Raw genomic sequence first — 27,720 nt, 5'->3', positions numbered from 1 at the left:
CTAGGTTGGCAGGAGCAGGGACCGAACGACGGGATCATTTCAGAGAATGTGAGTGAATTAGGACAGAGGGGCATAGAGATAGGCCTTATTCCGTGTCATCCTTGCTGGGCTCAACTGATGTCCCCCTGCCCCCAATGGAGTAAATTTAAAAAGCGTCCAGGAAGATGTGGCCTCCGCTCCGTTTGTGTGCTGGTAGCAATTATGCGATGCTGAACTCCCATTCCTGTATGCGCCGCAGTTTACAGCCAAAATATCCCAAGCACCATGTAGCAGAACAGCCCAGATTTTCAAAGTTTTTGGGCTGTTCTGCTTCTCCCTGTGAGCCGCAGACGGGAACTGGCAACCCATCCACGGGGGGGGGGGGGGGGAGAGCTTCAAGTTGCTTGGCTGACACACAAATTTGGGGAGTTGGCTCTTTCTCTGTGCATGGAAGGGAAAACAAGGGGCTAGAAGGATACACAACGCTCTTGAGGACTGATTGTAAAGAGCTGAGCCTCAGCCCTGCAAGAGGCACCCAGCACCCTAAGCTGCTTTTTCAAGGTTGTGACACACTGTGGTTGCCACAGAGTGAAGGAAGATCCCCAGTCGTTACGTGAGCAAGGAATCGGGGGCCAAGGACACATTTTGGCATTAAGACCTTAACGCATGATCTAACATACAGATGCTTCCAGCTACCCTCTTTGGGAAAATGTACTAAAACAAAACATAACATTTATTTATAATTCTGTTTGGAATCGAAAAGGGTTAGGGTCACTCCTTTGTGCACTAGTTTCAAGTGGGGAGCTGGCTGGGCCCAGAACATTGCTTTAGATGGGGCTGTGGGTTGATTCTGCAAGGCATTCTTAAGCACCCAGTCAGACCATCTACGCAAGTCGCTCAGCTACTGAACTTGGGCAGAAACATTACATCCCTTGTACTGCCATTTAATAACCTTCTAAATGGGAGAGGACAGGACTTAACCAAGGACTATTATTTAAGAAAAAAGCTCCTTCAAGTTACAGCTCTTCTGCAAACCAGCAGCCAGCCAGCATCCTTTGCTCATGCCTAAACTCTCCCAATCAATCTGGGTAGCATTAATGGGTTTCCAGGAACCAATAATCAACATTTAAAGTTCCACAAGAGAAAATAACTGCGAGGGTTTGATGGCTGAACTTGGGCACTTACCTGTGCTCTCTGAAAATGGAGTACACCTGTCAGCATCAGTCAGCTGGCTACAGAACGCACCAAATTCGGAAGAAGTTGATTCAGGCACTGTTGAGCTTTATGGACCTCAAACATCCAGCTACATCAGAAACTGCTTCCAAACTAAATACCCTTGACTGAACACCCATATTTGGGAATTCCAGGATTTTCCAGAGGGGCAGCCAGATCAGTCTGAGGCAGCAAGAACAACAGAGTGTCACCCTTGTATCTGATGAAGTAGGCTCTATCCATAGAAAGCCAATAAATGTTACTTTCCAGGTGTCCAAAGACGCTGTTGTCCAAGCACAAGACTTTGAAACATACACGGTAGAGCCCACCAAAAAAAGAGGCACTCGCACCTGTTGAACGACACCCTCTTTATTCAAAAATATATTTATGAGACATTTCAGAATATGCTGCTGCGAAAATGGCAGCCTATACCTCTAAATTTATTTCTAGACCGATTCATATACAGATTTAAGAAAATGTTTGGGGGGAAGAATGTGGATTTGATCTTGAGGGAAGATCTTGCACGGAGCACTGGGTCCCCAGCCAGACTCCTGCCCCTCCTTGACCCTTTAAAGCAAATCAAATTCACAGGATTTCAATGACGTTAAAAATAAAAAGTGGAACAGGTGGATTGCCTAATCTGTGCTGTTGTGTCCAAACCCTCTCCCCTCTGCCACAACCCCTCAGGGATTTCCCCATGACCCCCTGATGTATTTAGAGGGAAATACACTGCATGGAGGACTCTCCTGCCTCTGATAACGTAAAGCGCCATGATGCATGCTGATGTTTGTGGCTGGATTTGGCACATGCAAACACACACTGGAGATGCAGGACACTTGCAGGCCAAACGGAGGGCAGAGGGCTCTGGGAATACAGCAGGGTCCCAGGGGAGGGGAGGGGGAAGCCCCCTCCGCTAAAGATCAGAGTGTGAGGGATGGCCCTTGTGGGCACTGGAATGAATTGGAGCTGGGAGGTTTGCTTTCCTTGTGGGGAAAGAACGGGAGACCCCAAAACAAAGGGAGAACAGCTGCTATCACTGCAAAATAAGTCTGCCTACTCCAGATGTGCAAATATTCCTGCACTGCTTGTGTAGTGAAGGGAAAACACGAACAGGATTTTGACTAGGTCCTCCAGATGTTGTTGGACTCCCTGACTGAAAGGCCCAATGATCACGGATGATGGGAGCTGGTGATCCACAGCATCCGCAGGGCAACAGATGCTCCCCATCCCTGAGAAGGACCAGCAACGGGAACAAGACCACAGCTACGCAATTCCCAGCTCCTTTAATGGACTTGACATGCCAACGGACTTTCCCTGGACGAAGTGGACACCTGCAACCTACTTCTAAGCTCAGCCCATCTGCTTACAGCACAGAAGAATTTTGACTGAGGTCTCAGAGCCTTCTTAAGAGGGTCACACATCCCAAGTGGGTGCCTCCTGAGAATTCCCACTGCGGGATGAAGATAAGGGAGCCTGAGCAAAACTGACATGTGCTGAATGAAAGACAAAGGGCAGTGCTGGTTGGAGGAGGAGGAGTTTTGCCTGGGCCACGCAACCTCCTTTTGGTCACCTGTGCGCTGCTGCATCTCCACGCAGCCATGCCATGAGAGAGCAGGAGCCACGCTGCACTGAGATGCACCCGCAGAACGGAGGCCTCGGCCCCTGGACACAGCCACGCCGCATGCGCCCATGCCAGAGTTGTGAGGCCCAGAAAAACCAAGCTTGACACACACCAAACCAATTCGGAAACAATCCAGTTCTTTTTTTATATGAGGGGAAGGAGGGGGAGAGAGCAAAAGTGTACATCAACTTTTCTTTCTTTTGCCTAAAAAGCTCTCAGAAGACGACACACATGATTTGCACAGGTGGTGGTGGAAACTGGAGGTGCTAATGGGGGCAGCCAAAGAGAAACTGAATTTTCTGCCCAACGTGAGGGCGCTTGCCCCCTTCCTTCCGAAAGCGAGCCATGCCTGCCCGTGCCACTGCAACAACATGTCCTGCGGAGGGTCAAAGGAGAGTCATCCTATGTCCAGTCCTTCCTGTGTGAGAATGCGGTGGGAATTTCCGGTGTCCTGCTGGTAGTAACTGGAACTGTGGGTGGAGGGAGGGGAAGGGGAGAGCAGACATCCACGTGCCCTAGTCAGTTGAGAAAAGGTCCCCAGCAGATGGCAAAGGTGCCAACCCACCCGTCACGTTGGGCAGCAGCGACAAATCGGGAAGGCTCTGGATGTGAGATTTGAGCTCTTTGCGGACCTGAGTTACCCGAGCAAGCTTCTGTTTGTACTCCTGGGGGGACAAAGGGAAAAACAGAAAACACAAAGGAAAAAACGAATTAGACGATGTTCCTGTTTCCCAACCATCACCCCCGTCTTAGCTGCAGTCAAGAGTTGATTTGCAGCCTTCCCTGCTTTTGTTGCAACATAATGTGAATGTGATTGCCATTTATAGCCACGGGCAGAAATTCTACAGCTTCATCTCTACGCTGGGCCAAGTGGAGCCACAGCAAGTATCAGACTAAGGAGCAGAAGAAACAGGGGGCGTAGCAGGAGGAAGAGGAAATCAGGAGGTGAAACACGAAATGGGCACAGCGGCAGGGACAAGGCAGGCAACCTGAGACATATATTGTTCGCACAACTCACTATGCTTTCTGAAATCTGACGGGGTTGGGCTGACCAAGACTGGGGGAATGGGGGGGACTGTGGGGTCTTCAGGGCAAGAGGCCCAAGGAGCTCATCTCATCTCGACCTTGGAAGTCCCGCTCAACCCACGTGCAGCTCCCAGGGTCCATCTTACACAAAAAACAAGGGGACAATCCAGGCTGATTTCAACAGCATTTGTACATGGCTTAAATGCTTCTGAACAGTTTATGACCTGCCAAAAACACAAGCACATGTAGGCTTTGTCACAGATGCACTAAAACACAACGTGCATGTCCAGAATACAAAGTGTGGTGTGAGAAGTGGCCTTTGGATAGTGTCAGGAATTTTGCAGTGGGGAAAGTCTTAATGCTCACTGTCTAGTTTTCTATGTGTAAAAAAAAATCTTGTGCATCCAACCACAGGCCACACACAGGCTTAGCATTTAACCAAAGCATTCTGGGGGTGGGTTACAGCTAAGAATTTCCATAATGCTGCTCCCCAATGCTTTCCCTGTGCCCTTGTTTTCCCCACTATCCAAACGCTTTCTGACCCAGCTGCTTCTGCCAGAAGAGGGTGCAGTGCTGTGGGAAACCCAACCTCCTGAGCCACAACCATTGCTCTGGTTGGCTTTCTTGGCTAAAGGTCCAGGGGACCCTTGTCCCGCAGGAAGGATGAGGGTACTGACACACTGACTATTCCTTAGAACTGGGGGAGGAGAGTGTGCTGCCTCCTCACCAAGTTGTCTGCCAAACAACAGTGCAAGAGTTCTTCATCTCCAAGCCACCTCCCACCTTTCCCTCCTGCATCCAAGGGGGTTGGGCTAGGTGGCCCTTTGGGATCATACAATTCTAGGATCCCGGCTTTACAGCAGGAATAATGCAAAAGCCCCACTTCTACTGGGGCCCGTGGTGTGCTCTTCTCCCCGTTTGCTGTGGGAGCACTAAATACATTCAGCAACAGCGGCTGATGCACAGATATGGATTTCTATTGCTAATCCCTGCAGGATTCCAAGGCTGAGGAGAGTGTCAGGCCACTCCTTCATGGAGATCTATGTGAAGATGCACAGCAGTAGACGGGACGACTGCAGAAGAGGTACCGCAGGTTTCATCAGGCATAAAATAAATAGCTGGAGGTTCTCTGGCAAAAGGAGGGAGGGAGACACTGCCACAGCACCAGCTCAGGATGTGGCCCAGAAATGGGACTCCAGCAGCGAAGCATCAGGCAGCTCCTGGGCAATGAAGGCATTTGTTGTGGCAAGAGACTTCTTCATCACCTGCACCCACAAGCTGCACTGGGTTCAGGAAGCTGCAGGATGGGTGGCAAAGCTCTAATTCAGGATGGGAGCCAGAGCTCTAATGGGGGTGAAGGGTGTGTTGCTGTTTAAACCCCTCAGCATTGCGCTCCAGCTGTAGCCCTGCAAAAACTAGGAAGATTCGCAGTGGGAGGCAGGGAGAAGGAGAAGAGTCTGACCTCATGCACAGCCAAGAAGGATACGTGAAAAAGGAAGAACAACATTTTCTTTCCAATAACACAAAGGTCCAGGAGACAAGCAGAGCTAGTCCTGGAAACAGACCCCCATCCATCTTCTGTACATGCAACGTGAGATGGGACCAGTGGTGGGGTTAAGCAACTGTGGGGTGCATGGGGCCATTTTATTCCCATGGGTGGCTGGGAGCATCCTGCGCCAGCCCCTGACCCAGCTTGATATGAGGGCCACATTCAAACACCTCAAGGGCCATCACATGGAAGAAGGAGCAAGCTTGATTTCTCCTGCTCCAGAGGGGAGGGTCAGAACCAATGGATTCACGTTACAAGAAAGGAGATTCCGACTAAACATCAAGAACTTTCTTACAATAAGAACTGTTGGACTGTGGAACAAAGTCCCTCGGAAGCCTGCACACCCTCCTCTACTGGAAGGCTTTAAAAGAGATTGGATGACCATCTGTCAGGGATCCTTTAGGTGTGATTCTTGCACCGCAGCGGGTTGGACTAGATTATCCCTGCGGTTCCTTTGAGCTCTACAATTCTATGATTCTTTGCCCCTTTGGTATATATTCTGCCAAAGTCATTCCGGCTGTTTCCAAAAACATAGGCTGGAAGAGTGTGTTAACAGCTGAAGGACAAGCTCTCCTGCCTTGCCTAGGGGCGCAGACAGAAATGGGATTTTATCGTAGCTGAACATGCACACAGACAGGAGGCTGACACAGCTGAGTCTACAGATAACTTCCTGCCAAGAATCTGCTGCCTGGAAATTGTAGTACATGACTCTGAACGACAGTGATGGATGCGGCACTGGGAGAGCCAGGAGGGAGAGGGGGCAAGAGCTGCAGGCCAATCCTCGCTCTCCTGCACCCAAGAATGGGGGGGGGGGGGTGTCTGTCAACCCGTCAGGCCAGGCCTGGGGGTCCTTCCCCATAACCAGTCGGAAGAGGGAGCCCACAACTACCAGGGAGGGCACATTCCCAGAAGGATGTTCTATTCCTCCAGGCCAATTTCTCCCCCCAAAGTAGGGCAGGGGAGCAGAACGGAGGGCTCAACAGGGAGGACAAGGGGGGGGGGGGTTCCTTCCTAGAAGTCAGCGCTTCTTCATTCTCTCACCACCCAGGGCCATCTAGTCCGGCTCCCTGCGATGCAATACATTCTCTCTTGGAAAAACACTCGACTGCATGCAAGTGTATATATCAGGCAGGCCCCTGCTCCAGGCATCCTGCAAGAGGGTGAGCGTGCCCACGAGCAACAGGGAGCATTTCAATGTCCCCTACGCCTGCTCCCCAACTAATCAACAGCCGCAGTCCACTCCCCACGCTCAGGGGGCTTAGCTGACCCAAATCCTTCTCCCCTTTCAATTCTCACAGAGCTCTTTCAGGATTACATTTAATCCCAAAGAGGCGCCTGACGAGAAGGGACAGAGTGCTTAACCTTGAGAAAAATCTGTAAATGATCTTCCAAGCAACTGTGGCAAAAGAGAATCATCACTAGAGCAGCAGGGTAAAAATTATTTGTGCTGTAACACAACTGTCTGGAGAGGCACAAGGAAATTACCCCAAACTGCATTTTCCAATGGTGTAGCCTTAATCTGAGGACCTTATTTCATCTAGACCAGGGGCTTCTAAGGCGTGGTACACAGGCCACTGGGCTTCATGCAGACCATCTGTGGCCTCTGGACTGTGCATGAAGATGGGAGATGGGACATCCATCGCATTACATACTCATATTGTTTTTTAATTGTATTTCTTTGGTATTTTTATTGCTTCTTTTATTGTCTCATGATTTGAAAACAATAGGCATTAGTTTGATTGTTAGTTTTATGGCATTGCAATTATTCCACATCATTCTATGGAGTAAAATACAATACACAATAAAAGCAGCAATAAAAATGCAATTAAAAACCATGCTAGTACAGTGCATTACAATTGCTATGACTGGCAGAAAAATCATTACATGGTCCACCAAGACCCACAGCAATTGTGGGGCAGGGGGATTAAATCCCCTGATCTAGACTGGACAGAAAGCTGGTGATGGACTTTCCTTCACTGGGAGGCTTTTCAACACAGGTTGGATGGCCGTCTGCCAACGATCCTGCAGCTGATTCCTGCATTGCAGGGGGTTGGACTAGATGACCCTCTGGACCCCGCTCCCAGCTCTACAGTTCTATGATTCTGGGGCACCCATACATAAGCAGTGGCGGCACCGAGATTTCCACCATGCTCTCTCACCAGGCTTACTAACTGGAGTTCAGATGGCGAACAACAAGCCATCATAAATCTCTGGTGTTCAGCCCGTTAAGCAGTCAATGACCCCCTAAACCCAGTCCTAAAATGGTTGGTCTGCATCCACGAGGGAGGCACATTACCCATAAAAGGAAACAGCCAAACCAAAGTAGTAAAGACTTAGCTGAACCAAAAAAACAACACAAAATATTAATAGGCCTAATTGAGGCCGGCTGTTCCTGACTTGCAGGGTTCAGACAGACAAAGTAAACACTCCGTGACTTATGCTCAATTCCCATCCCAGCTGAGATGAGGTTCAGGGAAATTCCTTCGGAAGATCCAGATGAGACACACTAAATCAGATTCGCCATTCAACACGGGCCTTTTAAAAAGACGCTGTGCAGGCTGAGCTATTAAAGGAAAAGGCATCCTTCGGGGCTGCTAACCTGCCACCGAGCGTGTAGGGCAGAACTGGGATGCAGAGCAAGCAAGGCAGGGTGTGGGCAGGTGTGGGAGATGCTTGCTGGAAAAGGGGGTTCCACTCCCTGTCCACATTTCAAAGGCTGGAGCTGCAACAAAGAACTGCACACTTGCGGCTTTAGATGGTTGCCAAACACTGACTCAGCTGCGGGAGGGGAGCAAGCAACATTTTACACACACACACACACACACACACACACACACACAGACACACACACACTCTCTATCTCTCTTTCCATAGTTTGCTACATCCATTATACCGTATTTTTCGCCCTATAGGACGCACTTTTTCCCCTCCAAAAATGAAGGGGAAATGTGTGTGCGTCCTATGGGGCGAATGCAGGCTATCCGCAAGCCGTGGGAGCCCGCGGGAGTTCCCCCCGGGCTCCCCCGGCTTGCGCAGAGCTGCCTGCATCCCGAAGCCCCGGCGCACTGAGCGGTTGCGCCGGGGCTATAGGTAGCTCTGCACAAGCCGTGGGAAGGCTCCCCCAGCTTGCGCAGCGCTGCCTCTTATCCCGAAGTCCTGGTGCGCTGAGCAGTCGCGCCGGGGCTTTGGGTAGCTCTGCGCAAGCCACGGAAGGGCTCCCCCGGCTTGCGCAGCGCTGCTTCTTATCCCGAAGCTACCCGAAGCGACTGCTCAGCGCGCCGGGGCTTCGGGATAAGAGCAAGCCGGGGGAGCCCTCCTGTGGCTTGCACAGCGCTGCCTCTTATCTCGAAGTCCCAGCGCGCTGAGCAGTCGCACCGGGGCTTCGGGTAGCTCTGCGCAAGCCACGGGAGGGCTCCCATGGCTTGCGGAGAGCAGCCTGTTCTGGGGGCCCCAGCCTCGCGCCTTGGGGGGGGGGAGAAATAATTTTTTCCCTTTATTTCCCCCCCAAAAAACTAGGTGCGCCTTATGGGCCGGTGCACCCTATGGGACGAAAAATACGGTACTTATCTTCTTTTATCTTAAATACTTGGACCTCCCCCACATCCCTTCATGGGTTCTTGTTTAGTCCTTGCTGAGCTGCATTTCCTTAATTACCCTCCTCTTCTGCTTGTTTTTAACTACTGCTCATATGTCTAACTCTGCTTGGAAATTCATCTAATTATTGCATTTCTTTAAATATTCTCCAAAGTGTTCCCACTCCTCTCTTATATCTGTCTCATCCTGATTCCTTATCTTTGCAGTCAACACTGCTAATTCCGCATATTTTATTAACTTATTTTGCCATTCTTCTTCTGTAGGACTATTTTTGTCCTTCCACTTTTGAGCATAAATTATTCTGGCCGCTGCCATTGCGCTTAGGAAGAGGCCAAGTACTTTCTTAGGTTTTTCATCCTCTATAATATTCAATAGCAACATCTCTGGTTTTTTTGAGGAATGACAGCTTAAACATCTTTTTTAGTTCTGAATATATCATCTCCCAATATTTGGCTTTCTTACAGCCTTGCCACATATGTATAAAAGGGAACTGACCAACTTTCAATCACACTTTGTTCCAGATACAGGTTTCCTTTTGATCTCAATGCCACCCCAACCACCACCAAAAATAGTGGACCTGGGAGCCCAAGGTTTGCAGGAGAAGTACATTCATTTTAAGTAGTTGCCAGGTGTCAGTGGGATCTCTTTGCTTCAAGCAGGGATGGGGAGCCTGTCATCCCCCAGGAAGCAGGGCCAGGGGTCAAGAAGGACGGGAGCCGCAATCCAGGCAAGGCTCAGAGTTCCCTCATCCCTGCCTTAAAGGGAGATACGCTGTGAGTTGCGCCCATCCACTACAGAGCCAGCTTCAAGGTCCTTGTTGCGAAGCACGGTCCGTCGCAACTGCGCCTCTTCAAGCGGCTTTAGGAAAAAAGCGAACAAACACGCAAGACGTTTTCGTCTTGCAAAGCAAGCCCATAGGGAAATTCGTCTTGCGAAGCGACGCAAAAACCGAAAAACCCATTTGTCTTGCGCGTTTTTCGTTTTGCGAGGCATTCGTCTTGCGGGGCACCACTGTAGTAAATCAGGGACCATCTGAACCCTTTGACCCCACCTTGAGCACTGAGATCACCTGCTGCAGCGCTGCTGGTCATTCCCTGGGTTGATGAGGCTCACTTGATAACAAGGCATAGAGCCTGTATTTTTATAGTCGTACTTTGGTTGTTGAACGGAATCCGTTCCGGAAGTCCGCTCGACTTCTGAAAACATTTGACAACCAAGGCGCGGCTTCCGATTGGCTGCAGGAGCTTCTTGCACTCAAATCAGAAGCCACGGAAGCCGTGTTGGACATTTGGCTTCCAAAGAGTGTTTGCAAACCGGAACACTTACTTTCGGGTTTGCGGCGTTCAGGAGCCAAAACATTCTGACTAACAAGGCATTCGGGATCCAACGTATTGTGAACTGCCCTGAAATCTATGGATAAATGCTGGTATAAAAGTTTAATAAATGCAGTGGTACCTCGGGTTACATACGCTTCAGGTTACAGACTCCGCTAACCCAGAAATAGTACCTCAGGTTAAGAACTTTGCTTCAGGGTAAGAACAGAAATTGTGCTCCGGCGGTGCGGCGGCAGCAGGAGGCCCCATTAGCTAAAGTGGTGCTTCAGGTTAAGAACAGTTTCAGGTTAAGAACAGACCTCCGGAACGAATTAAGTACTTAACCCAAGGTACCACCAGAGGTATAATAATAATAATAAATTTAGGGTGTACCAGAAATTCGGCAGGCACCTTCTGTGCCAACTTTTGAATGCCTGCTGTAAACTATGCAGGCAATTAATACGACACCCCTTCTACAATGGTTAACTGATGTCTGCTTTTACCTTTTTGTGCTTTTATTGCTGTAAACCCCTTTGATATACCACACAGCAGTAGACATTTTTTTAAAAATAAATGAATAAACAAACCTTTCCTGGCCTCCTTGAAAACTGTTTACAAGGGCTGAAATGCCGTGTCTGTGCGTTATTACATTTTTAATTTTGAAAAAGAAAGAAGGAACAAAACGGAATATTGTAATAGGGAATGAAGAGTAGTAAGTAATAAAAGAGGGGACACCACAGATAGTTAAGTTGGTGTAAATCAATTATAAGGACGCAATCTGCCTGCTACTTTGCCATTCCAAAACTGAATGAGCAGGGCTCATCTTTCAATATCTTTGTCATGATAATTGTTGGTATGTTGCCTTCCTGCTGCACATTGGCTTTATCTGCAAAAACAGTCGTCCAAGGTTTATTCAACCACTCTGCCCATGAGCAATGCAGAGTTTCACTGTTGTCAATAAGGTATGAGATTGTGTTCCACATGTCAACTGTGAATTGCATCCTCCATATGCACACTGTGTCAAGGACGGACATCATACCCTTTTTTTGCATCTTTTCAACCCAAACCCACGGCTTCTGAAGGTGAAACTTGTCTCTTTATCCCCTAATGAAGATTAAAACTCAATACTTTTTCCTTTGCTCCAGAGTTAGCTCACTTGGCAATACGTCCTGGTTTGATTAATGCTTTGGTATGACAGAGCCCAGAAAGCGTGCCCAGAGCCCCCAGGCCCCGCTATTTCCAGTCCTTGGCCAACAGCCTGCAATGAGAAATCACTGGCATTCCATGTAAATAATATTTAGTTGCAGGATCTGCCTTGACCGATGAGTGATTATGTTAGCAGCTTCTAAATTTGAACCCCAATGTTTAGATAGCTAGCTGTGATGCCAGAGAAAGGGATTAACTGTTTAATTACTTGGGCGAAAAATCACTTTGAGAACATGGAGCACCCCTGAAGATGCCTTATTTGATCAGAGCACTGCAGACTTTTCCTGACTTAGCAAAATAAATCCCAATTTAGATTTGCCAGAGGGGAGCCAAATTTCTCCTCCCAGCTCATTCCAGAAAGTTTTTGGCCTTTCAACGCACTTTTTCTGAGAACGAGGGGTTGGCTTTCCTGCAGTAGAGACCTTGTGCCGTAAGAGGGCAAAACAAAGCAAACAGGGCACCTGGGAGAAACCTATACCGAGGATGTTTTGCCAGAGTGCTTGAAACACACCAAGTTGTACATTTACGCCACCCTTTGCAATCCTCCTAGGTCAGGTCCCAGAAAAGCAGCAAGAGATGTAGCTGGAGGATTCCTTTATACTGGTCAGTATGCTAATAATCTTACATGCATCAATCAACGTTGTATTTTGGCAGCAGTGGTATTACCAGTGACCTGAGCCACCACAAACCCATTTCTAAGGAACAATCCTGCTCCTTAACACATGCAGAATAGGGTATACCAGACTTGGGAGGTCCCAAGGACCCAAAAGGCTTAGGACTTCAAGGAGAACTGCTTCCCCTTACAAAGTGTCTCACAGTGTCTCACGCAAATGTGAATGGCAGCCTTGCCCAATTCACTGGCAAAGAGGTGAGCTTATGACTCTAGCACAAGTGCATCAGTTGCACTGTTGTGCCAGCCACGACTCCTTGAACCGTAGGGGTGTTTTGCCCACGTCAGGGACAAAGCGGCACGTTTTAAAACCACGCGCTGCTCCCAGTCTTATAGTAGATTTCATCAGCCAACAGCCTCAAGAAGAGCTGCAGTGCAAGCGCGTCCGTGACATCTGCAACAACATGTACAAGTTCAAGACAAGAGCCAAGAGAAAGCGGCAATCTGAAAAGCAAGGGCGACATGCAGCTTTCGAGGAGACAACACCGGCCCCGTGGCAGGACAAGAGGCTGCCATTGGGACAACCTGCTTAGCACTCGCTGTCTCCTTCTGGACAGCTCTGCACTCTGCAGCAACTCACGTTCCGCCCAAGAACAGCTGCTCCTAACAGTCAGCCCTGACAGCCACAGGAAGCCCTTAATGTGCTAGCCAGGGGCAACGCAACAGATGGCAGAGTGCCATACAAGCAGAATCATTAATTATGTTCCCGTCATAATCCCAGGGTGCAGAGCAGAACATGCCGCCCTGCTGAAAATGGTACATTGCAGATAAATGACTCTCCACCCCGCTCATGCGCTCTCTTCCAGTGGCTTTTGGACGCTGGCGAGCTCCAGCCTGCTGCCAAAGCCATATTTGTCAGCTGCTTCCTGTGCTCCCAAGTCAAGCGGCTTTTTACGAAACTGCTTTTATCATCTGCCCACATGTGTGGTTGCATGTCAGGTCAACAGCAATTCAAAAGGGCTTCAGCTGAACTCGCAAGATGGCAGCAGGCGGCGAGGGTGGAAAAGCTGAGCACAGCAGATCAAGTGAACCAAGAAGAGGAAAGTTACCGGCAAAGTGCAAGTGGGGGGACTCTGATAATACTGGGGAGCTGACCTGGACTTAACGCCAGAGCAACCCAGAACTCAAATTTCCTTTGAGGAAGATCATGTTTAAGGAGTTCCTTCTTCCAAGTGAAGTACAGTGGTACCTCAGGTTAAGTACTTAATTCATTCTGGAGGTCCGTTCTTAACCTGAAACTGTCCTTAACCTGAGGTACCACTTTAGCTAATGGGGCCTCCCACTGCCGCCGCGTGACTTCTATTCTCATCCTGAAGCAAAGTTCTTAACCCGAGGAAGTATTTCTGGGTTAGCGGAGTCTGTAACCTGTAGCGTCTGTAACCCGAGGTACCACTGCATCATGTTTTTAACATTAACTATTAAAACATAGAGGGACATGGGTGGTGCTGTGGGTTAAACCGCAGAGCCTAGGACTTGCCGATCAGAAGGTCTGCAGTTCGAATCCCCATGACGGGGTGAGATCCCGTTGCTTGGTCCCAGCTCCTGCCAACCTAGCAGTTCAAAAGCACGTCAAAATGCAAATAGATAAATAGGTACCGCTCCGGCGGGAAGGTAAATGGCATTTCCGTGTGCTGCTCTGGTTCCCCAGAAGCGGCTTAGTCATGCTGGCCACATGACCCGGAAGCTGTATGCCGGCTCCCTCGGCCAATAAAACGAGATGAGCGCCGCAACCCCAGAGTCGGCCACGACTGGACCTTATGGTCAGGGGTCCCTTTACTTTATTAAAACACGATGCCTTCTATTGTATACAAACATCAATCCAAACACACACACACTTCCTATGCTCAAGCTTTACACACAAGGATGCTATCTTTCTCTCCCCCGAGGAGCACAGAATGCCTTCCATCAACAGCCTTATCTGGAGAGGGAAAGCCTAACTTCTGGTGCACACGCTCCAGTGACCTCGAAAGTTACATTGCTGAAATAAACTATATATGGGACTGCCTTTGAATCGGAGAATCATAGAGTTGGAAGGGACCCCAGGAGTCATGTAGTTCAAGACTGTTTCAAATTTGCAGCTGGAGTGGGTTGCTTACTAGGGCATGATGGTCTGAGCATACAGCTTCACACATCTGTATTTATCAGCTATGATTTCATTTCTGGGGTCAATTCAAAGTGCTGATAAGCCATATACGACTCAGGAGGCCAGTATCTCAAGGACTGCCTCTCCCCACATGAACCAACCCAGGCACTGCATTCATCATCTGAGGCCTTCCTTCTCCATGCGCCTGACCCAAGGGGGGAGGTGACAAGAGGGTGGCCACACAGATGGACCTTTTCGGTGGTGGCACATCTGTGGAATGCCCTTCCCCAAGGAGTCTCACCTGGTGCCATCATTGTCTATTTCAAGGAAAAAACCATTTTCATTTACCCAGCAGGCCTTTGGGTCTTAACTGGGAGGGCAACTAGTCATATCTGTGGCCTGTTTTCAGGCGAGGTAGGAAGGAAGTATTCCTTAAATATATATGTATTTCTGGATAAGCACTTTAGGTATTCTTTTATCACTGCTTTTATATTTGACTATAGCATTCCTGTTATTTTTATTATGTCGGACATACAAAGACACTTTTATGTATAAAGCAAATAAACAAAAGAAGGCGAAGAAGAAGAAGAGGAGTTTGGATTTGATATCCCGCTTTATCACTACCCGAAGGAGTCTCAAAGCGGCTCACAATCTCCTTTCCCTTCCTCCTCCACAACAAACACTCTGTGAGGTGAGTGGGTCTTAGAGACTTCAGAGAAGTGTGACTAGCGCAAGGTCACCCACCAGCTGCATGTGGAGGAGAGGGGAATCGAACCCGGTTCACCAGGTTACGAGTCCACCGCTCTTAACCGCTACACCACACTGGCTCTCAGTATGGGTGGGGCCTGTAAGTGCCACCTAAAACAGTCTCATGTGTTGTCGTCTTGCACTCTCCCAGCAGTCCTACTTTCTGGCCATATTGCACAGGGAAGGTCTACATGCAACTACCACTCACACAAACACATATATCATGCAATGGTTAGTAATAAATCAGGGCCCCTATTCAGGGCTGCTGCTGGTGGGGGTTCTACGTATGTTCAAGCAAATGCAGGTTGGAAGACCCATCCCGATCTTCCCCAAACCACATGGGAAGGCACATGCCCTTGCCCACACTTTGAGACCATTCTTGTGTTCAGGCCAATGTCTGAACATTCCTGGAGTCATATTTCCCGTCACATTCTCCTGCCCTCAGTGCACACACCTGGAGAGGCCACAGTCCCCAGCTTCATGCCCATGGGGTGGTGGAGGAGACACAGGTGTGACTGCTGCAGCTGTGACTGTGCAAACCACATGGCCATTATTGGAAATGTGGATTAAAGCAACCCCAGAAGCCAGGGCTGACCCGAGGAACTGACACGTCTAAGAAAGGACACTGCTCGGCATCTATCGGAGGAACGCTACTCACTTCTAGCTTTTTCTCCTTCTCCGTCAGCACGTCCTTCTGGTTCTGGGTGTACTCAATCAACATGCGTGCCAGCTGGCGCCGGTCTTCCAGCTCTGCTGCCAGTCGCCCATTGTACTCCGCTAGTAGCAAACATGCCTCGTCCACAGTCTTCGAAAGACGCTCGGCAGCCTCTTTGTCTAGGCACAAAGGTGGCAAATAATCAACAGTGACTGTGTGCAAAAGCCTTTGTGTGGGTGACAAAAAGCAGCTCATCTGGGGTGAATTCCAATCAAGTGTGGATTTCACAAGGACCAGCAAGCAACACACTTCTTTAAACACTGGCAGAGGAAGACAAGTGCAGCTAGCCCAAAGTGTCCTTTCTTTTTCTGGAAGGCCAAGAAGTCAGGGTTAAGGCTGGCTGGCTGCAGGTGATCCAGGAAGCAGACCGGCACATCTGCAGGGAGGGGTGGTCCCACAGCCACTTTGTCTGCGCCCAAGGTTAGCAAGCTGCTAAGGCCTGAGCAGACCGCTTTAGAGGACTTGGGGAAGAACATCTGTTGAACTGATAGCTGCAGTGCCACCCTCTGCAAAAGCAGTGCTGAACTGAAACTGTGTTGGCTCTCTTCTGATGAGCACAGACAGCGAACTCTACTGCTAAATGCCTGATTCAGCTCCCCCTGGGCCCTACTGTGAAGAGAGCTGTGCTACCACAGTTGCCTTGGGAGTGCAGCTCCTATGCATCAGGTGCTCTGCCTAGATCTCCACCCAGCAGCACACACTGCAAAAGTGGCATCCTTTTCTCCACTGTGAGACACTGTAAGCAGTGATGGAGGAGGTCATCGAGGGCCAGAGAGGAACAGAAATGAACAAATGTGTCCTGGGCCTCTCACATGGTCAGTTAAAGCAGCAGCCTCTGCACACAATATGCAGGGCTCCCTTTACAAGGCAATGATCCCCTTCAGTGAGGAACGTGTCAAATGCTCTTGCCACACAAACAGCAGCAGGCAGGGCTTGGCATGTGGCCCAACAAAGTTCAAGCCACATTGGAACAGGACAAAAAGGGAAAAGGCAGGTTCATATTCGTCTTTTGGCATCTGAGGGTGAAGGAAACCCTTAAAAACAAGCTAGTCTCCTTGGGCAGTTTCCAGGTGCAGAAACAGAGTTGTGTCCTGCCTTCTGCATCCAAGTGTTGGCACTTGAGAGCCTCACCTGTAATCTTCTCCAAGAGTGACACGTCCTGAACCTCCTGGGGAAGAGAGGCAATTTTCTGCCGCACTGTGGCATCTCCCGAAGCCGCGTTTTCCAGATCTTGCAGGGCTTTGATCAAGTCCTCAGTCTGCGCAATTGAGACATAAACAGACTGCCATGATCACTTTCCCAGCGCATGTAGCCACCACCACCCTGCTTCTAACTTCTTAGTCCAACACAAGTCTTGCTTTTCGAAAGCTCTCACTCCCCACCCCTTGGTCAACAAGCCACCCTCAAAACCAAACTACAATCACAGAATATTTGAACCCCCATTTCTGGTCCACAGAACAGACAGCAGAGCAGGAAATCTGAGTTTAATGAACTTCCTGGAATCATCTACCGCCATATATAAATTAGATCACACCATGCTGGGTATAATATACTGTCATGCTTTGGGCAATTTGTTTTATTTTGCTTTGACTGCAGCAATTTTATGGAATAATATTTGTTTTATGTTCCGTTTTACTATGTTCCATGTTCTTCCTTGAGTCGTGAGGGCGTGTTTCTGAGCAAATAAACAGAACAACACTGGTCCTCCTATTGCATTTGCTAATGGCGCCACCATGTGGCTCTCTCTTTAGAATCCAGGGCCTTTATCTCTCTCAATCCTTGGCCTTCCAGACATACCAGAAGAGGCCCAGCGTTGGGGTCCTGCGGGGAGTAGCTCCCGGGATAATCGTCATCTTCTTCTTCTTGTATCTGCTGAAATGTTCGTTTCAATGACTTTTTCTCTTCTGTAACTGAGAAGAGACACAGAGAGACAGTCACAACCTGCAAGGAGACATTGTTCCAGTGGTACCTTTTGAAAAGCGTGTGTGCATGTGTGATAAAACCTAAACTGCTTTGAAGGTCAAAGTCTGATCAGGTTCATCTTTTAAAAAGAAAAGAAAAAGTTAGCTCTAAAAGCTTAAAGCAGAAGCCAACCTCACCTGCCACAGTGTCCCATAGATCAGGTTGAGGAACAAGCCTCCTGCCTTCAGGGTGGGGAGAAAGATAAAAGGGAAACCACAGAGGCCTCCATTTCCCCTCACTTCAATTCTGCACTGCTTGGGGCAGCTTTTGGGAGCTTGCACAACTGGTGATGGGTGGCATTCTTTGCCACTGGTTTAAAGGTTCTGGAAGAATCAGGAAGGTGTGAACAACTGAAGACTGACATATCATTAGGCCACACTCCAGAATTTTCCATATTTTGTATGCATCAGCTTATCATGAATTTTACTTCCTTTTTTTTTTTTAAAAAAAAGGAAAACCCACCCCACAAATTGCCAAAGATAAATAGAACACTGCAGATCTGCAGCTAAAGAAGGAACCTGCAGTAACCTGGGGAGGCAGGCACCAAGGTAGAAAGACAAAAGGCTTCCCCATTCCCCATAGCAGATCCTTCTCAGGCTGAATTGCTGGGCGATCTCAAGGTGGCGCTGTTGGATTCCTGTGTCTTCTCCTGCAGACCAGACAAGTAAAGCGCTCTGGGATGCCAGAAACCCCTCCCATCTAAGGTAGAGAATCTGAGAATCCTCCGGAAAAACAATCTCTCAAAGGACCTGTTGATGGCATTTTACGATTGTACTGTTGAGAGTGTATTAACTTATGGTCTCTGTGTGTGTGGTGTGGGAGCTGCACGGTCAGGGAAAAAACAATGCTGTCCAGGGTTGTAAAGACTGCGGAGAGAATAATTGGGTGCACTCTTCCCACCTTGGATCAAATCTATGCTTCCAGGTGCTATAAGAAAGCTGCAGAGATAGCGCAGGATAGTGCGCACCCTGGAAATGATCTCTTTCAGTTTCTGCCTTCTGGAAGAAGGTACAGGGTTATACAGACTAGGATTAGCTGCCTGAGAATAAAGATTATTGTATCGTATCGTAGAGAAGGACAGCATGCAGAGGCTTTTCAGAAAACATTTTGGGAGGCTGGGTGTCCCCTGGTTCTTTTCCCCTTCCCTTTTTTTGGACAGAACTCCAGGTTTGCCCAATACCAGCCCTCCTCCTCCTTGCATACAGAACTATCGGCATGTTTTTGCAGGTGGGAACCTGCGGACAGATGGTGAAGAGCTGGAGGGCAAGGGATGTTTGGCATGTCCTCAGCAATCATGCCTGGAAGGGGAGCAGCATCTGGCAGCACCAGGAGAAAGATGAAGCACAAGCTGGTCAGAAAGCATTTGCTGCCGCCATCGACAAAGGGGTCAGGTGTTTCTGGCTGGCTTCCAGGCTGCAAATTAAACCCTCCTGAAGCTGGCGGGCCCCTCTTCTTTGCCAAGCCAGATCTTCCGACCAAGAACTTGAGGAAAGCCAGCTGTGCTGAGGGCACTCTGTCCCAAGCACCCCTTTCAAGTGTCATTACGTTGAAAAACAGAGCAGTAAAGCTCATAAGGAAAGGGTAAACCATCTGAGAGCAGATGAAGCTGAGGGCCTGAAGAGATGCCGACAGTCAGGAGAAAATGCAGGGGTAGACGCACAACCACAGTGGTACCTTGGTTCTCGAACAGCCTAGCTCATGAACTTAGAACCTGAACACTGCAAACCTGGAAGTGAGCGTTCTGGTTCTCGATTTTTTGGGGGAAGTCAAACGTGTCCTGAGCTTCCGTTTTTAGTGTTGCACTTCTGTTTTTAAAGAGATTGCGCTGACTGGGCTGGTGAGGAGAAGCATCCCGGCAGTGTTCAGCAGCCCAGCCGCTTTGGCGAGAGAGAGATCAAGAAAGAAAGAGATCGAAAGATCGCACTGATTAGGAAGGTGGGGAGAAGCATTTTAGGGGTAGTTTTTCAACAGCCAGGAACGGATTAATCCGTTTTGCATTACTTTCTATGGGAAAAGGAATGAGATAGGTTTTAGGTTATGCTATGCTTCTAATAGGTTATGTTATATTCTGGATTATGTTATGTTCTAATAGATTATGTCTGAATAGGATGAGAGTGTTGGAGATACGTGCGAATGTGTATGTGAATCCGGTCTTGGGTGTTTGATTTTCGTTGTTGTGTATACTGTGTATATACGGACAATGACAATAAATTTATCTAAATCTAAATCTAAATCTGAAAACGCAGCTTGGTTTTGGAATGTTTTGGTTTTGGAACAGACTTCTGGACTGGATTAAGTTCGAGAACCAAGGTACCACTGTAATATGATCTAGTACAAGGCAACTTCCTATGTCTCACTCTGGCTGTTGCCTGCCAGGGCCTAGAAAGACCCCTGGGATGATGGACCCCGCTCCACAAACATAACTTACAGAGACGCTGGAGGGACAGGATACAATAAGTGTCTACACAGTGCAGATGTGAAGACTGTCACCAGTTCAGTTCCAACCAAGCAGGAGCCCTTGAGCGCAGGTACCTTGAATTCAAACGGCCATGAACCACAGCTGGGGATCCTGTGGCCCTCCAGATGTTTTTCAACTCCCATCTGCCCCAGTCAGCATGGCCAAATGACCTGGGATGATGAAGGTTCTCGTCCAACAACATCTAAAGGCCCCCAGGCTCCCCACCACTGCCATAAACACACCATTCTTTGCTCCTTAGCACGCTACCTTGTCAAAGTGGCTCGATCAGAGTCAAGGGTGTTTCGAAAAAGCAAATACTATTTTTTTACCTTTGGGTTGGGGGCTATTGGAGTCTTCCAAAGACAGTTTCAACTGCTGTATGAACTCGCTGCCATACACACTCCTCTCTTGCCAGATGTTCAGCAATCGTTCCAAGGGCTTTTTGCAGCCCTCATCTGCCTCTCTGGAGGGTCAAAAATTCAGAACGTCAGAAAGGGGAGAACACACACTAGGGGGGAAAGTGGTAGAGGGTGTCCACTCCATTCCTTCCCTCCCACATAAAATGTTTAAGGAGAGACACAATCAGAGACAAAACAGGGATGAAACTGAGCTAAACCCATCAGACTTCCCAAGTAAGGTGTTCACCAGCATGCTAGCCACTTATATCAAAAGGCACACAAATTGGAAATATGCAATTTCAAAGTAAAAGGAATACTTAGTCACCAGCAACACATCCAGTTAAGTATAGAGTTATCCAGAACACACTTGCTCACTTATTCATCTCTGTGTTCTAGATATAATCAGTTTGCAGACTAAGGTCTTCTCTAAATAGCACCACAGCCTTTAAATAGCTGATAACATACAGTGTGCCAAGAAATGACACGTAGCTGCTCATTTGTAGCTTGCCCCACAGTGAGAGAACAGTCACTCAATGACAGATGGAGCGAGCCAAGCAGAAAGGCAATCTGGTGGAAAAAATCTGATAAATCCATAGCATTTGAGAAGCTGACCTCACTTAAAATGGTGTTCAGACAGAGCAAAGGCACGTGGAATAACTAGCAATTGCACAAGGCTGCCAACTGGGGGTCTGAAAAAAACAAGCTGAAATTTCTGCAGGGAATACTCCAAGTGGTAATGTGTTTGCCACAGTTATAACTCTTCAAATAACAGATCAAAGGAAAGTTAGATTTGCTGAAATCTGAAAAGAACACTTCTGCAGCGCAGAATGATCAAATACAACGTGTCCAGCTCAATCCCAAAGGGAACAAAGCAAGCGTGCCTTAAGGAAGCCCCTTGTAGTACAGTAGGGGTAGAGCCTGCAGAGAGCAAACCCTTCCCCCCAATCCTAATGCAGGTCTTCACCTGCTGAAGGACAACATGGAGGGAGACAGTCTACCTTCTCCCGGGGGGGGGGGGGGAGTTCCAGAGTCTAGGAGCAGCTACCGAGAAGGCCCTTTTCCATATCCCCCCAGGGTGTGCCTATGAGGGTGGTGGGACCGAAGAAAGGACCTCCCTTGAAGATCTGTTTTCGTTAACAAGTAGCACATTGCAGCAATCCAGCCTAGAGGTTGCCAGAGGCATTAGAAGAGGTTGCTATACATACCTGGCAACGTGTGAAAAAGCATCCACCAGAACCGATTCAAATTCCCTTGTAAACTCAGGCCCCTTCCTTTTACTGTTCTGGATGACGTCATTGGCCAAGTATAGGAAAGTCAGTTTCCTACTTGACTTTGCTAGGGAAATAGAAGAGGGGAAAAAAATATCTGTATAGCATGTTTAGCTCTCAAGTCACCCATCCTTTTCATTCAGTCTCACAGCCACCCTCGAGGTCGACATCACAAACAGAAGCCAAATTCTCATTTCATGCCCCCTTCTTTAAAGCCAGCAGCGGATCTACACTTAACCAGAGCAGAGCTGCAGAAGCACAAGGAAAGACGTCTTGTGGCAACTGAAAGACCCAACAGATGGTTTATTGTGGCGTCAGCTTCCACAGGCTAGTATATATTTCATTTCATGCAAGGTGACCTCCCAAGCTGGCTTGCTTTGTTCTTGAAGGTTCCTCTGGTTAGCCTCAGTAACGCCATGCTTTCAAGACAAAACAGCTCTCAATTAGCCTATTTCAAGTCAGATGGGTGGCTTACAAAATGAAACAAATCTTGTTTTGTTGCATTTTATCTTGTATTTTTTTTTGTTTACATTTATTGTTTAAATTATTTTAAACGCAGCATTAAATAATAAGGCACAACCAGAAACAAATAAAAGGAAACAAGCAAATTTAAAAACATTAAAAGCTTAAGAAAATCTTAATGTCCTTTGCAAAAAGGAACTAGACCCATGGGCCACAAAGGGCCCATGGGGGTCGCTTAACTGGTTCATGGACCCCCACCGCCCGCTCGGTCAGCTCCCGTGCGCCGTGCTAAACCGGCAAGGAGCAGAGCAGGGACCGCCTTCTGTAACGTTGGCTGGCTTCCCATTGGCTGCAGGAAGCTGCTGCCAGCCTATGGGAAGTTGCACATGTCTCCTCCGCACTGGAAATAGCGTTTGCACATGCGTGCATGCGCACTCTGGCCCACCGCGGCGTCTGCAGGACCATGAACCGGCCCAAGCCACAAAAACTTTGCTGACCCCTGAACTAGACTAAGCACTGTGGACTTTCCAGGAAAAGGCATTCCACAACAGAGAGGCAGGCCACTGCTGAAGAGACTCTTTCAGCGACTCATAATCCCCTGCGGAGCCTCACTTGCTGGGAGCATTCAAAGAAAGATTTCAGGGCTCAGGGTCTGGGTAGGAAAGCACCAGGTAAACTAGGGCCAGGCATGGACTTGCCCTTCCCAGATGCCCTGCTCATCCCTGCCCAAATACAAAAGGAGTCACTCTCTATTGAGAAACCACGCCAACCCCTATGGCATGGTGTGGTGTCTAAATTAACAAATTTCATAGAATTCTGCTGCCCTTAGGTTCCCAGACTTGAAGAGAAAGGAAGCCTGGAGAGTTGAAGGGAAGAAAAAGGAAAACAGCTACCAAAAAAGCATTTCTTTGCACCATCAGCACTTGCAGCTGGTGCTCATTCTAATTACAATATTCCAAGAAGAGTTGCGTGAACTGCTTGGCTGCACTGAGCTGTTTCAGTGGTAATTATTTCAATATCAAAGCCAATAAATATGACTTATTTGTAGAAATCCTTAAAAACAAGCAAGCAAGTGGCATTGACAAGAATGAACTCATCTGTAATCACGGTGAAGGCTTGGGGAAAGAGGAAGCCCCAGAAAACAATGTTGATGCTGACAGGCTGTGCGATTCTACGATATCTTTCATCCAAGCATGCCCTATATTGCTCAAACCTGACAGGCCACAGTATCAAAGCTAAGCTTTTAAAAAACAACAACAGCCTGGTAGCCTCGTACCAAATTAAGAGAACACAGGTGAGGGGCAGTGGCGGGAGGGGCTTATTCACACCCCACAGATGCTTGCAGGGGTCAGGAACGTAACCCCCCCCCCCCCGCCGCAAATCTGTTGTTCCCTGTATTTCCTTTTTATCTGTTCTGAAGATAAAAGTTCAACTTCATTGCAGTGAGCCACACACACGGCTTCTTTGCACCATGCGTTCAACAGGTTCCACTCAATGCAAACTGGCTCATTTGAGTCAAAATACAGAAACTGCTTGGCATCCTAACCAAGGAGGGGCAGTTAACAAATTGACTATCAAAAATGCATGCCACGGAGCATCAAATTGACTCAAAAAAATGCATGCCACAGCACGTCAGAGCAGCAGTAGCACAGTCTTTACTGCAAGTCTTCTGCCCTCCCCAATTCAAAGCATGACAATTTCATTAGTGTTCTGAATAGTTCATTAAGTTCAGAGTGTCTATAGCGGTAAGTGCCTGGCATCAACCAGCACATTTTAAACTCCCCAAAAATAAAAGTACACCTTAGACTCCTAACAGAGCTTTCTAACTGTAGAAGCAAGGCATCACCCTAAGGTGATGTGACCTGGTACCGCCGGGTGCTGGAGGGGCAGGGGGAGATGGGGACAGACAAAGTGAGTGCCACACTCCTGGAAGGGCACCAGCTACGGAGACCCCATTTAGGAGTGAAACCAGGTATCTTTCTCTTACTTTACCAACTGAGGGATCACTACTTGCTAACAGTCAGCTCAAATGTTATTTGCAAATCGTATATTTTTAGAACCAGCAGGACAGGATCAAGAACAAACACTTTGCCCTTGAAGCTGAATACTGAACAATAGACTATACTGTGCACCAGAGAACAGACAACCCAGGCTATTCAGAGCAATTCAAGAACTGCACAATTTAGTTTTCTGAAGATGTTCTGAGCCAATGGGTGGCTTGCCCCTGTTGACTTTGACCCTAATAGGCCTGCAATCTTTAAACCCTCCCTTTCCCATACCAGGTTTACCCAGCACTAAGCAAAGAGTGCCTTTTGACACATGCCTCTCCACCAAGACACACAATCAATTCATTATACTATCAAGGCTGGAAGAATAGCTTTCTTATGAGGGGGTAAAGCTGAGCTCAGCACCTGCCATTAGAAAAGCAGCCACAAGGTAAGTTCTTAATTCCTCAAACACATCCTTTGTCAAGGCCCTGTGTTGGGCAGATACGGGGAAGCTGAACAACTCAGCAGGTGATAAATTAGTAGACATTTTGTCAAAACTGAAGCTTGAGGAACAGAAGAATCATACAAGGACCAGTCCCAGTGGGAGTTCCACAGGCAGAAAGTCTGAACCTTCCCTGATCAAAGCTGCGAAGACCACATCATCAGCTCTTATGCTCAGGTTCTCCAAGCTAATCTTCAGCTCAAGCCGCCACTGAGAGGGGTGGGGTAAGAGCCTGCAGATTAAGTTGCATTACAAATTACAAGTTGGGATGTTAAGCGATAACAAGCCAACAGCCCAAGTTCAGCAGGGATCCCCAGCTCCTAAATGCTGCCCTGCAGAAGCAAACAGAATTTTTATTATTTATTGAATTTATTTACCATCCTATACCCAGGGGTCTCAGGGTGGTTCACAGAAGACACCCAGCTTCTGTTACCACACACCCACCTTATCTCAATGACACAGGAACCTGAAAAAAGGCCTCAGTAGAAGATATTAACATCCAGGCAGGTTGATCATCTGGAGAATCAGATTAAGGTTTTAAAGTATTCATGGCCTCTTTTGATGTGGCAGAAGGACCTGTCTTTTAATTGTACAGGTGTGTTTATTGTAATTGATTTTTAATATTTCTATGTATTAGTAAGTACCTGGGCACCTGGGTCAAAAGCCATGTAGGGCTTTCAGAATCAAAACCCACACTTTGTATTGGAATCAAGTGAAGCCCTTTCACAACTGGCAAGATATGATCCCAGTGGACTGCTCCCAGTTAAAATCCCAGCAGCTGCATTCTGAACGTGTTACAGATCCCCAAGTGTCTTCAAGAGCAGCTCCACATACAGCACATACTAACAGCATGGAGTAATGGTTCCCAGAGCTACCTTCTGATACCAGCCCTGCAAGCAGGAGAAAAACTTCCACACTTCCAGCTCACAACTCACACAGCTGTTGCACAAAGATGTTGGGAACAACGGGATCTGGAGAGCCTCTATAGGCCTCCCAACAACCCAGCCCTGCTCTGAAGGCTCTCCTACAACACACCCTTCCAGGACAGCACATAGTGCTCCGGTTAGGCGACTGTTCAGCCATGCTGGCATTCCCTAAACTAATTCAGTCTTTCGGAGGACTTGGCACTCTTATCACACGACTGTTCAACCATGCTGGCATCTCACACATGCTTTCTAAAGAGGGGGCACGGTGCTCTGGATATGCCACGCTTGCACACCCACCCACCCCACTTGTGTGCTCTTTCCCATGAGGAGGCATGCTGCTCTGATTACATGACTGTTCAGCCATGCTGGTGGCCACAAGAACCAACTCCTAGGAGCTGAGGTCCCATAACATATTTGAGGGGGGCAAAGTTGGTAGGCCTTGCAATTCAAATGGTGTTTGTGCTCTGTGTTGTTGCAGGAATTTATGTATAGGTTGGGGGGGGGGGTTGCCCCTCCAGCAGATATCATGCACATGCAGCCCACTACCAAAATCAGAATAATCACTTTTGTGACTTGTCCCCACCAAACACTTCATCACAGTTTCTTCCTATCTATTCAAAGGGCCTTTTCTGCACAATACCAAATGTAACAATTCACTTATTTATCTATGCACTGGCTCACTGGGGAAACTTCAGAAATTCATATAGACAGGTAAGCTCAGCTCCTCAGCAGCCCCTCTGCCTGAGTGATCATTCCTGGCATCCTGATACCTGAGTGCCAGACAGGCAGCCATTCCAGAAATAACAAACCCAGATGAAGACAAAAGGGTGTGATGAACTTGGCTGGGAAACAGGGAAATGTAAATATCTTTTCTGTTACACTTGATGGGTGTTTGGTGGAGGGCAAGGAGAACCATGGGGCAGGGTCCAGGATGCTCAGATTCCTGCCACCAGACTCCCCTTTCATGATGTAACCATGATGTAGTTTGGAGGGTGGGGGGTGTAACATGGGGATTAGCAGCTAATAAAAGTGTGGATTCTCTTTTGTTGGGGGCTTCCATCTTGTGGCAGGTGGGAGTCCTGCCACGACAGTCTTCAATCAAGACCAGCCTCCTGGCTGCTGTTTTGCTCTGGGATTCCTGACTGGTGTCCTTGTTTTTTTTCTCCAAGGGAGCCCTCAGATTTCTCCGTTAACAGTGTTATGTGATCAATTATTGGTACCCCTACTGGCAACTTGTGCGCTCTTTCCCAGGAGGGGGGCACGCTGCTCTGATTACATGACTGTTCAGCCATGCTGGCGGCCACAAGAACCAGCTCCTAGGAGCTGAGGTCCCATAACATATTTGAGGGGGGCAAAGTTGGTAGGCCTTGCAATTCGAGTGGTGTTTGTGCTCTGTGTTGTTGCAGGAATTTATGTATATAGGAATTTATGTTGTTTGATCAATTATTGGTGCCCTTGCTGGCAACACACCCACCCACCCCCTTCCCTGGTTACACAAGGGCTCAGCCATGCTGGCCCCCTGCTTCCACTCTCTCTCTCCCCCCCCCCCAGGAGGGGGCGTGGCCTTCCCTTTTACGCGACTGTTGGGCCATGCTGGCCCCCCCGCACTGCACAAGAGAAGGGACCCGGGGGAGGGAGACCGAGCGACCCCCGCCCCGGCCTCCTCTCTCTCCCGCGCCCCCCGGCGCCCTGCCGCCTCCCTCCTCCTCACCCTTACGGAGCTCTCGGTGCCAGACGGTGACGATGGGCCCGGCGTGCTTCCGGTGGTGGATGAGCCACAGGCTCAGCGTCTGGACGCTCTGCTGGGAGTTGCTCAGCTCCGACAGCTTCCGCTCCAGCGCCGACTCCGAGAACGAGGACATGGCGCGCCCGGCGGCGGAGGAGGAGAGGAGCTCCGCCCGGCCCGGCCTGGCGCGGCCTTGCTGGAGCGGCCCGGCCCCGCCGCCCTCCCTCCCGCCCGGCCTCCCTCCTCGCCTCACAGACCACCAACCGCCGACACAAAATGGCCGCGCGCCCTTTCACCCCGGCGCCGCGCGAGGGT

At 48.7% G+C, this 27,720-nt stretch overlaps 1 protein-coding gene across 3 annotated transcripts; it reads right to left on the bottom strand.

Moving 5' to 3' along the window:
• Positions 1 to 1,544: 1,544 nt before the first annotated feature.
• Positions 1,545 to 27,550, bottom strand: RPRD1B (regulation of nuclear pre-mRNA domain containing 1B). 3 transcript variants are annotated; one of them, XM_083744645.1, is made up of 7 exons: positions 27,391 to 27,550; positions 21,739 to 21,868; positions 20,465 to 20,598; positions 17,513 to 17,625; positions 16,847 to 16,973; positions 15,659 to 15,834; positions 1,545 to 3,477 (listed from the first exon to the last, which is right to left on the bottom strand). In XM_083744645.1, exons 1-7 carry the CDS (start codon positions 27,539 to 27,541, stop codon positions 3,328 to 3,330), a joined length of 981 nt encoding a protein of 326 aa, XP_083600771.1. In that variant the 5' UTR covers positions 27,542 to 27,550; the 3' UTR covers positions 1,545 to 3,327. The 3 variants fall into 3 exon arrangements, 2 of the variants coding, with proteins under 2 accessions (XP_083600771.1, XP_083600772.1); XM_083744646.1 differs by having other exon boundaries at positions 27,397 to 27,550; XR_014565663.1 differs by lacking the exon at positions 1,545 to 3,477 and adding an exon at positions 13,953 to 14,635 and having other exon boundaries at positions 15,451 to 15,834.
• Positions 27,551 to 27,720: the final 170 nt, after the last annotated feature.

The sequence above is a fragment of the Podarcis gaigeae genome (genome assembly GCF_964106915.1).
Source record: "Podarcis gaigeae genome assembly, chromosome: 6".
Lineage (NCBI taxonomy): Eukaryota > Metazoa > Chordata > Lepidosauria > Squamata > Lacertidae > Podarcis > Podarcis gaigeae.
The sequence above is the reverse complement of the archived record's forward strand: the minus strand, read 5'-3'. Positions and strand labels throughout refer to the sequence as shown.

Coding starts and splice junctions, on each gene's coding strand:
- RPRD1B (XM_083744645.1), bottom strand. CDS start 27,541: ATGTCCTCGTTCTCGGAGTCGGCGCTGGAGCGGAAGCTGTCGGAGCTG. Junction 21,869..27,390: donor GCACCGAGAGCTCCGTAAGG/GTGAGGAGGAGG, acceptor CTATTTCCCTAG/CAAAGTCAAGTAGGAAACTG. Junction 16,974..17,512: donor CCAACGCTGGGCCTCTTCTG/GTATGTCTGGAA, acceptor TCAATTGCGCAG/ACTGAGGACTTGATCAAAGC.